The sequence below is a fragment of the Loa loa genome (assembly GCF_000183805.2).
Source record: "Loa loa unplaced genomic scaffold supercont3.76, whole genome shotgun sequence".
In the NCBI taxonomy this organism is placed as follows: Eukaryota; Metazoa; Nematoda; class Chromadorea; order Rhabditida; family Onchocercidae; genus Loa; species Loa loa.
Window position 1 is genome coordinate 1 of NW_018108256.1, and position 11,696 is coordinate 11,696.

Here is an 11,696-nt window from a genome sequence, read left to right on the forward strand (position 1 = left end):
AAAAAGAAAAAAGAAAAAAAAAAAAAAAAACTAGAAGATCTGCAAAAAATGAAATTAGTAAAAGTGGAAGATTTCATCATGAAGCACCACAAAACAGGAATTATCCACACAAATCAGCCAAAATGATCACTGAAATTGGTATATAATGAATGCATTAAAAAAATCATTAAAATTAAAAACTGCTGTATCGCCACCTTATCAACTTTCCACTGTCCTTAAGGGTCTAAGTGCACACTTTATTCCTCCTCAATTCATCAAGATCCTGTCGCTCTTAGACCAAGGAAATTAATAAAAGCTAGATTTCGAACACAAATGTGATGACTAACGAATTAAAGGACTGATACAACCGGTAATAAAAATGAAATACATCGTTCTGATAGGAACACCATCGAAATAAATGAAATTTCGATAGCAAAACGGATGCTTTGTTACGAAACGACGGAACTGCATAAAACGAATGATAGAAGAATGGAGAACATTTTTAAATATTCTTCGCAGAAAGATTGATAAAACTTGTAGTACGACCGCTGCTAATATTCGTTGAGTCGAAGTCATTCAGCGTCCATTCACCATGACCACTGAGATGTAACTCTACATCGTGGTACTGCTTTAGAGAAAATCGATGTCCTATTGAGACATATGAGATGCGCTCCTGGAAAACATATTTGCAGAGATCAAAGACAAGTGCACTTCTGACAAAACATTAAAAAATGTGTCAAATAATGTGAATTCCAGACAGTACCTTGTGAATTTTCCAATAAGCTACAATAAATTATTACTGGGTAGTGAAAAAGAAAATTCTGGAGGTAGAGTAAAAATGTCACTGCAAAATTTAAATTTATGAAAGATAAAAGACCTTTTTCATCAAGCGATACAGTGACATTTCCATCTCAAAACCAATAGCACTTGTTGCTTCGTCCAGAAATGCTATTCGTGGTCGATGGTAGAGTACTCGACCAATTGAAAGCCTTTGCAGTTCACCCGGTGACAATGTTTCAGACCTGAATTCAAAACCAAAATGATTCGCAATTTCAAAAATTGCATGATCTGAAAATGGAAGTAAGTTATAACTTTATTAAGCATTTATAACTAAAACAGAGAATTTATAGGGGTAAAAAGAAAGCAAACCTAGCGGTTTCTTAGGCAAAAGAAACATTAATGAATCATGAAATACAAAATGGGTAATAACAAATCTATTAGAACAACTTCAATCACAAAGACAGCACGGAAAATCACTTACCAGTCCCATTCTACTGGTGTATCTAAACCATTACATCGCTGTAACAAATGCTCCAATTTGACCCATTCCAGGATTTGAGCTAAACGAGCTGCTTCTAAAAATGTCTTTGGAATAGAAGACAAATATTTTTTACATCATAATTAAACTTTGAACGAATCGCGCCATTCAGCACATCAATCATTACCAGAGATCGACCTTAATGATCTTCAAAAGTTATCTCGCAAAATCTTCTAATTCCGAGAACTAACTAATAGCAATAACGCACCCTTTTCAAGAGATAAAGCCTTCAATGGATAAACCAACTGCTGACGTAAACTACAGCCACCAGGGAAGTACGTTTTCTGTGGCACAAAATATAACGTCGTCGGACTCATTTTCCAGTGTCTTTCTAGCTTTCCTGAAACTGGGCATTCCAGAATCTATTTCAGCAATTTATTCTTCTGTGCAGCAGCCAGACTACTGATAAAATGGAAAGCAAAATATATAGCCCAACAACAACCATGCCTTTCTTTTTTTATGGGAAAAAAAATCGACAGAATTCGTAGGTAAAAAATCGCTCCTTCAATTACTCAGCAGTAGGTAAAAGAACAAAACTAACCAGTGACACATTTCCAAAGTCCAGCAAATACTCTCAGTAATGAAGTTTTTCCAACACTACCGTCGCCAGTTATTAGTAAGTTTCTACCCTCGACAATTTGCAACGACAAATCTAAAAATAATTATGACTATCTCAAAGATAAAAGGATTCCCTAAATAAAAAACTTACCTTATGAGTGATTCAAAACAACCAGATATGCCTTTCGCGTGCCCAAATTAATCCAATTTCTATTTTTATACAGCAGCATCCATTTCAAGATCTGTCAGTCTTATTAAATATAACCAGACGTCCTTTTATCATCACCATTATTACCACTAAATTAGCATTAACAAAAATGAAAAAGTAGTCAATTTACTCGAGACGAGGGGTGCCGATGAGTCATTCGGAAATGCAACAGTAACTGAATCGAGGGTCATCGCAATGCCATCGTCAAGCCATTCCGGATCTTCTCTGTCACGATTTTCATCTGCTCTGAAATGACATTTCAGTATGGTAAAACTAGGATTAAGAAGAATATATTCGAATCAGCCTAATGCAACTCTTCAAGCACTCGATTCCATAATTTGAGATACGTGCAATAAACCAGATAAAAAAAAAATACTATGTTCCATATAAAAAAAAAGCTTCACCGTTGTAAGAGAAATTCAACTTCTTCATCGTCTGGCTCAAGTTCAAATAAGTGCCCCTGTTTACCATACAGTTCTTCAATCTATAACAATTACCTCATAATTATTTAATATTTCAAACGACACTTACTGAAAATCCTACTCCGAACAATTTAAATTCTAAATTTGTATTGGTAACCTAATTTTAAAATAAATTCAAGAAACTTACCTTCCTCTCCGGGATTATATTCGGTTTCTCTGGATCTTCCGAAGCGATAACTACCACCGAGGATGGAACTGTGGATGGTGGGCGATCCGTCTCAAGCCTGTCAATATGTAATCTTACCAACTCTTCATACAGTCCAATTATCCTGCAAATATTTTTGCCTAATTAGATAACTAAGTAACAATACATATTATCGCAGGTGACATTAAAAAAAAAACAAAACAAACATTCGGTAACCTACCGATGGGTCACACCGGCCATATCGCCAACCACTTCCGAAAGTGCGTTTAAACGAGTGAAGCTATAGATGAGATACAAGTAATAAAACGCGTTCTATAATGATATTCCTCAACAATATTTAACAGCAAAAAAGATTACGCAAACTAGGACTATTCAATCGTTATTCACAACCCTCGTCAAATCTTTCGATTGGTCGCATAAAGTTGCATGTCGTCATCTTATCCTAATAATTTTATGGTTTATCCAATTAATGTCTTGTTTGGAACTTCATTTTGTGATTTCCTAAATTTAAATTTAGATTTAAGAAATACTGAGAATTTTGAAAATTTCAAGATATAAATTCAATGAGTAGCAGTGGTATGGACAACAGAGAAATAGAATTAAAAAACAAGAGAAGTAGGAAAAAGCATGAATTTATGTCGATCACTTACCCGACTGATGATGCCAGAAAGCTCTATCCCGGATAAATCATCATAATTATGCGTTAGAAATATCGGAATGGATATAATCAAATAACTTAACGTTCCACCAAAGTAATCGAAAGCGCTTGTTGCTACTGAAACCATAACTAATTAGTCGTTGAAGACATATTTCATTAACGAAGTAATGGAAATTATGAAGCCTGATGAGCATTAAAAATTTGGATTCCGAATAAGTCCACGGAAAGGTGTGAAGTGAAGTTCATTCTGGGAAATAACTAATTTCCCACCACAATATCGAAAAACTCCATTATGAATAATGCAAGACAGTTATGCGTCAAGTTGCCGGAATTCATAAATCGAAAAATATTGCCAGCAATGATAATTTATACTTACAACTCAATGCGAAACGCCATTCAACCAGCTTGTTTTGCACTTTAATCAGTGATTTCAATCTTTTGTTTGTCATAACATTTTCAATTAGTCCGGATTGATAAAACGCTATCGCTTCAGCATTAGTACGGACTTCAACATGACGCAGCCTTTAAAAAAGAACAACTAATGAGGACAATCTAACAGTTTGAAATTTCTCCTTAAAGCTTTTTTCTTTTCGATCCACATGATCATCTTTTTCATTTAAAAAGAGCAATTTAAGTTTCCATCACAGATAAGCTTCTCTATTATCTCTGGAAAATGAGAATATGCAAAATTATAATGATATGGTTTAATATTCAAAGTTACCTATGGCAAAAATATGATATCCTGATTTTATCTCAATTTGATGGAGAATTTAATGTCAAACAAAAAAGAGTCCGCAATGCAAAGAATTTTCTGGAGTTATAACTGCTATTTGCACGTTTTTTCCTCGTGACTATGGAGACGTATATCATGTAAATCAATTTTCAGGGTCCTAAATTTTTAAGATAACTGTCATATGAAGTAATCTCCTTTCTACCATCTATGTATATCAAAGTCTGAAATGACTTCCACCTTCCAAACTTCATATTTCATTAACAATCAATAACGAAAAGAGATGGTATAAATTGCGTAAATTCTACATCATGTCCTGTTCTGTCCTTTAATCCTTTAAAGACTGCTCAGAATTTTGATCAAGATCTGCAAAAAACCCACCTGAAATCACCTTCCTTCTTCTCCTGCTCATTAACCAACAGTACAATTGGAGAGAGCAAAAGTCGGTTGATAACAGTAGCTAACGTGAAATAGGCATAAATTGTCAGTGGTCCAAGATATCCCGAACTAAAACAATTAATAAGCGCTCTACAATAATATTTGATAGAAGTCGCAGAACATGACCTTATTCTACTACCATAAGTGACGAAGCAAAAAATATATAGCAGCAATATGCATATTACTGCCAATAATTTTAAAGCATAACACTTTTGATAATCTTCTCTGATTTTCAGGAAACCAAACTAACAATAGCAAGGCATCTTATAACGTTAGTCTCACCATACCTTGTAACGTCAGCAAAGTATTATATAACACTGTTGTTTTGTTTTCCTCAATATTCATCACAAATATGTACTTCATATTTTCTTATCGCATTCATCTTCGAAGATTTATTATTCATAAAATAATTAAGAATTGACCTTTCATATGTTAAGAAAGTATAATATCCGATAACAAATGGAGCCATAAAAACGGGTGCAAACAATTCCTGTGCCAATAATTTTGTTGCCTTTTCAACATCTTGTGTCATACGCTGATCACTGCAAAATAAATCAATTGGAAGTATCAATACTACCATCAAGATTACAGGCTCATAGCAAATAAATTCTGATGTAATATGTAATATCATTCATAGAATCACAAGAAAGAAAAAAGGAAACTATAGCTTTGAAACCATCAGTTAAAATCCGATTATTCATCAGACATTAAATGGAAAATATAAGGTGGAAAAAAAAGAAAAATGGAAAATATAAGGTGAAAAAAAAAGAAACAAACGGATTATCAAAATTATCCTCGAGCACATTTAAGCGATAATAGCCTTGTCTCTTAAAATATAATCTATGCAGTGTAAATCCGGTAGTTTCGCGAAATTTTAAAAATAACTGTGCCGCCATATATTTTATCGCTGATAATGTCTGAAAGATTACATTTTGTATTTTCTGAATACATGGAAAATTTCAATGTGTCTTAACTTTAAAACAAAACAAAAAAAAAAAAAATAAATCACGATAGGACAGTGCATGACATAACGAAAGTTGGCCAGCGACATCAACGAGTTAGTCATCAGTCTCCCAAAAGAAAATTATAGCACTGACTATTGGATCATTCTGATCGCTGTAATGTCAAGTAGTTGTCAGTGAACGAATGTCGAAAAATGAAATAACTAATTAACCAAATATCTTCATTGTATGTTACATAATTTATAAACGTCTAATTTCTAATCAAATTTCAAACAGAGGGTTAGTATATAGATATGCGCTCCTTCAAGTTAGAATGAAGACGAACGTGTGACATATTCAATCACAAATGTAAATAAAAGTAAATAAAGAAATTGTGAATGCGAAAATTGAATCATTTCATTCGTCCATCTATCCGGCGTTTTTCATAGAACATTTTTCACCCCCAAATATCTATTAAATATTTTTCTTGCTAATTTTAGTACTGTAACATCATTCATTATCGTCGTGACATCATAAATTTAACTTCTGTTGACATATAAAAATCAAGTACTGTTTGAAGCATGATGACCTCAACCGTTATTTCAGTAAACAAAAAAAAAAATTAAATTCTTCTGTGTCGTACATTAAAAACTGAAAACTACTGAAACAACAGTGATAACTTTAAAAACTTGAACAATGCTGTAAAAATGTTTACCGAAGCTTTCGACAAAATAATTAAGGTTGCTTTAGCAGCAAGTAATCGGAAGGTTGTAATGTCGCGATTACCAAGTGCGACATAAAATTCACTCGGTAACACGCCCACAAAATAGGTTGCCACCTGATCTGAAACGATAAAAAGATATGAAATACTCAATGTCTTAAGAAGAATATCGTTTAAATGTTAATAACTTCAGATCAAAAACAAAAATTTATTCTCTAAACTACCCCAATTTCAAATATTCTTAATAAAAAATCATTTTTCCCTTTTTTCTTCTTTGTTTTTCTCCCACCGCTAAACTGAAATTGATCATTCATATTCCTTTGGTGGATTTTCGTCGACCAAAGATTATCAGTACCACTTTCACTTCATGATACCTGTACCCCTTGAAATAACATCTGGCTTTTGTGTTTTTTCCCTCAACCAATTCCTCCTTTAATTTGGGACAATTTCGAAAGTTATATGTTTAACAGTAAGTAATTACCTGCAATAGAAACAATGATGACACATACGGCAATCAGAAAAGAACTCGGCACTATCCGACATCGTGAAAATGGAAAGACTATTTTAAGCAACGTATAAGTACGTTTGAAAAATAATAAATCAATGGTGAATTTTCGAATAGTCATTATCGTAGCACATAAATGTCGAGCTATTGCAAATTATGCGACAATCTAAAATGCAACCATTAGTTCGTGATATTTTTTCCTGTTTAAATAAAAGAAAATAAGAAAAAATATAAACCAGACAGATCATTCCCATCACCCTGAGATATGCTATCCGTCCGAACCATCTTTATTCTTGATGTAATTTGTGAAATGATTTCGGTCTACAGCAAACTCGAAAACCTATCTTTCATGCTTCCTCCGCTTCAACTGTTCATACTTAGTTTCATGATTACTTATTTTTTACAAATAACATGCATACTTTTGCATGAATTTAAGTGCTATTTATTTGTCGAAGTTTGAATAATGTATTGCTTCAATGTTTTTCATATACGATTATTTTTTAACATTAAACATTAAAAGGAACCATTCAAAAGACAGCAAAAGAAGATCCTTCTTATTAGAGTAGATGTGGATTTGACATAAAATTTAACATGTAACATGAAACTGTTTTTCTGATAACTGAATTCTGTCTGTAACATCATGGAAAATGTCATGATACGAATACAGAATTTGCATGCAAACAGAAAACAATCACAGTTTCTTGGAAAATTCCTTAGACTCTCCTCGCTATTACCCTTACTCCTTCCCTAAAACATGCCAGAAACAAACATTTTTGCGCAGTTTCATGTTCGTGTTCATCTTTATCACTGGCAAGACATCCTCTATGGCTTTAATGAAGTGATAAAAAAAAGTGAAAGGATAGCAAAGGTATGTCGTCATGTGTTTCCAATGTGCTTATCATGTGTCAGTTTGACAAGATAGAGAATGCCAACATCAAGTGAAGATCGTAGCATGGAAATTTTACAATAAACATTTCGAATATTTCACTGTTTAGAGGGGTATAAATGATATAAAACCTTCAGAAACAAAATATAGCAAATCTTAATTTATTTAAATGACAGAAATCAACAAAAAAAGAAAAGAACCAGTCCCGATAGTCAAATTTAAATTTCCAAGCGCAAAATATTATTAGTTACACAATAATAAATAGGAAAAGTAGAATGTAGACGAGAAAAGTAAGACCAAGAAGGTTTTTCATTACAGAAATAGTTCTTCTACTTCCCTTTATTATTCTGTATCGAAATTTATGATTTATGGTCCCTTTTGAAAATGAAATAAATTGAAAACCGCTAGAAAACACAAAATAAGCTGAAGAAAACGAAATATTTTTTCTGAAAAAAAGTCAAAAACTGTCCTTCCCCTTGCCATACTTCGTTACTTCGAATCGGTTTCATGCATAGTCGTAACAAAGAGCTATTACTTATTTATATGATACTTCAAATTTGAAATGCTAGCAGTGACAGAATAACAACAAAGCAAAACGAAGCATATATTCTAGAAAAACCAATCAGGTGAAAAAAAAAAAAAATAGATGGCAGGCGCTGTGATTAAACATCAACAGATTCAAATCACTCATTGTCAGATGACTGATCGGCTGCATATCATCTTAAACCCCATTGAAGTTGCTCTCATATCACCATACAAAATGAAGAACACATCAGATCATCTCAGTAAAAAAAAGTAAAATTCAATCTCTGATAAAATACAAATGCAAAATTTTAATTTTAATCTCATATTTTCGTCTGACAATAATACAAGCTATCACTATTAATCAAACTGTTGCAGCATGTATAGCGGTCTCTTTTTATTTCTCCACTTCCTGCCATTCAGTGCAGTTCACAAGCAAAAGATTTAGATAACAGTTACATATCCATCAACAAAACTGAGACGCCGTATGTGAACGATATGATTAAATTAGAATAATGATTTGAAATCCAAAATCCCTAATCCATTATCTCCCTTTCCCTCTCTGTCTCTTTCCCCTTATCAATTTCTTTTACTTCTCAATCCAAGGCCAGCATCATCTTAAGCAACAATAAAAATGAATGTTACCTTGAGTTTTCCGATGGTGATAGAGATAAACGGAGGAGGCTATTTGGTCAGTGAACTGGAATTGTTCAGCTACCCTATCTCATTTCTTCTTTTTCCTCATCCACCTCTCCAAAACCTTCACCTCTTTGTCTCTTATTCATCTTTCAGCCTTCACTTATGTAATTACATCGAAATCTTTTCCACAGTAATTAAACTACCAGATGGTCTCATTCTTCAAAAGGAGAAAAAAATTCTCCTGCAACAGCTGTCGTATCGTTAATATTTTATTGCTTTTTTTCCTTTTTTTTTCATATGTTTCCAAAGCATAACAATCAGCAATTTTGGAAATAAATTTCTCACATTTTTTTTATTTTAACAGAGAGCAAAAGAACAATTTTTTGCACACCAAACTGCCGACATTGTTTGATTCAGCTATGCGTATGCACTACCCAAAACACAAATTTTTTGTGCATGAATCCAAAAAAATTCATTACATATTTAAAAATAATCATTTGCATTACCAATTCCTTACCAAGTGATGATTAACTGATTCTGAATAGCTGATATATTCCCAGTTGGTCATATGAATCTCAGTAAAGATAATTCTAAACAGCATCAGTTCACAATTTTGATGTATATGTAATTCAGTTCCGTTCGATTCTGGTTTTTTTGACAAATTCAAAATTGCATATCTTATCCTATCAGATTCAGCTATTCCAGGCATTACTTCTATTTAATTTAATGCAAATGCTATATTCCTAATTACCAAGAAACCTAATTGGATTTAAAGCATAAGGAACAGTGAAGTTTCCCTTGCAACAATCAATAACTTGCACAAATAGTCCATGTCTATTTTAAAGACTAAAAAATTCAATAAACAAGAAATGATGGTTAAAGTAATTGAAGACAATTATTTGTTCGTTTTCTTTTGGAAGCTATCTTTTGAAATATAAACCATTAACCATTCCAATAATACTCAGTGTCGTTTCATTTGATAGCTCGGCTGAAATTTGAAGAAATACGAGTAAATATGAAAAATTGTAAAAATCTCGACCTTTTTCAATATGACAGGAAGAATTTGACAGCTGCTATGCGAAAGTACGAGATCTTGTATTTTTAAGCTTGCTCCTACAGCGTGTACTTACCAATTTTAAATTAGGAAGAAATGCATATATAGCACATTGGCAGTAGCATTATATTTTATCAATAGTGAGAAGGGAAGCTTTTATTCAGAGAGTGGGATGCAGAATACCAATATTACTGCTAACGCATTAAAATTCCGACACGAACAAAGCTTTTTCGAATCGGGAAGTGGTCTGCACAAATTGCCTCCCCATTCTATTCATCTCCCATAATGGAATTCGAATTTGCCATTTAGAAAGTAACTGATAAAGTAATAAAATAGTTTCCGCTATATTACTTTAAAAGATTGAAACTGAAGGGATGCCCCAAAATCATACAAATACATGGAACACACCGAAAAATCTAACATATGACAGCAATCGACTACTCATTAAATTGTCGTTACATTGGTTAAAAACCTCTTCATTCACACAGAGGTGATCGTCTCCACAAAGAAAAAATGCTAAAAAAACTCTAAAACAAAAACCTCAAACCGGAAAGTTGAAATACTATCAAGTACAGCAATGGACTAACATACATGAAACAATGAAATTGTATTACATTAGACTGAAACCTGAACCAATTTCAAAATTATAAAGTGAAACAAATCTTACTAGTATGAAATGAAAAAACTTGAGCTTCCAATTTTCCACTCAGATAATCTCATTAGAGAAACGAGAGACACTGATCCTTGTTTAATCAACATAAAGAAATGGAGCACAGCCCAACATCCCTTAAATTTTCATTCTGACGTCCGATATCGCTCAGTTATCTTTTCACTGTGATCTTTTTCCTTCCAGGGTCCAAAAATCAAATACCTCATATTTTAAGTCGACTACTTCCTTAGTAAACAACAATTGAGATTTAAACATTTTGGGAGAAACCTGATGTTTTACGAATGATTTTAACTTCTTGAGTTTCCTGGCTAAACTTCCCAAAAAATTAGACTTGCTTTAAAGAACAAAGAACAAAGAAACGACCATCCATCACAAAATCCTACTGGAAAACTTTCTTTCCCACCCAATAAAATTTTTCGAGGAAGAGCATTAAACTATTCTTTCATTGCAAAAAGAAATTTTGGAACGTCAATAAAGGAAAACTACACCAACTACTTATGGTAATTCTGCTTGTAAAATATCATCATATTCATTACAGCAGAACCTTCAATGATTAAAAGACAAGAAAAAAATTAGGCAAAAAAATTTGAAGTAGATTTTTGAACATATTGGTAATAGAAAAAAGTGCAAATAAATGTAATTTGAGATATTCGAAGAAATTAAGTGCTGAAAACCAATCTAAATTTTACATTAAATCCGAATATACTAAATTTCAACTATCAGCTAAACGGCAAGTAGCTGGTCCAACAGTCATTCTTACAAATAACTTGTAAGATGCCAACCTCCAATCTTATCAATCATATTAATTTTGGTCGGAACAAATGCTAAACAGAAAGCGAAATATCTCATTAAATCATTTAAGAGAGAGATAAATGTTGGAAATGAAAAAAAAGTACCGGAATGACATATAATAAGGCAAAGAATTACCAATACAAGCTATTTCTATTAAATATGTGTGATAATTCAATTATCCAGCAGAATGTCCCGTTAACTAATGACACATTTTCTAACATTTATTATTATTTATTATTAATAATAATAATGATAATAATAATGATAACAATAATAATAATAATAATAATAACAATAATAATAATAATAATAATAATAATAATAATAATAATAATAATAATAATAATAATAATAATAATAATAATAATAATAATAATAATAATAATAATAATAATAATAATAATAATAATAATAATAATAATAATAATAATAATAATAATAATAATAATA

At 32.1% G+C, this 11,696-nt stretch overlaps 1 protein-coding gene across 1 annotated transcript; it reads right to left on the reverse strand.

Annotated features, from left to right (window-relative positions):
* Window positions 1-337: 337 nt before the first annotated feature.
* Window positions 338-6,852, reverse strand: LOAG_08833 (hypothetical protein). Its single transcript, XM_020447810.1, has 16 exons — window positions 6,660-6,852; window positions 6,173-6,300; window positions 5,294-5,433; window positions 4,939-5,058; window positions 4,460-4,585; window positions 3,725-3,870; window positions 3,341-3,465; window positions 2,911-3,002; window positions 2,673-2,814; window positions 2,468-2,547; window positions 2,194-2,309; window positions 1,839-1,949; window positions 1,506-1,637; window positions 1,241-1,334; window positions 857-1,001; window positions 338-652 (listed from the first exon to the last, which is right to left on the reverse strand). The coding sequence occupies exons 1-16, from the start codon at window positions 6,802-6,804 to the stop codon at window positions 482-484; spliced, it is 2,013 nt and encodes a 670-aa protein (XP_020301996.1). The 5' UTR covers window positions 6,805-6,852; the 3' UTR covers window positions 338-481.
* Between the last annotated feature and the right edge of the window lie 4,844 nt (window positions 6,853-11,696).

Bases quoted from the DNA above. Each gene is read 5' to 3' on its own strand.
- LOAG_08833 (XM_020447810.1), bottom strand. From the start codon at position 6,804: ATGACTATTCGAAAATTCACCATTGATTTATTATTTTTCAAACGTACT. The intron at 5,434-6,172 runs GTAAACATTTTT...GTAATCTTTCAG, and splicing joins TTATTTTGTCGAAAGCTTCG to ACATTATCAGCGATAAAATA. The intron at 3,003-3,340 runs GTAAGTGATCGA...ATATCATTATAG, and splicing joins TTTCTGGCATCATCAGTCGG to AACGCGTTTTATTACTTGTA.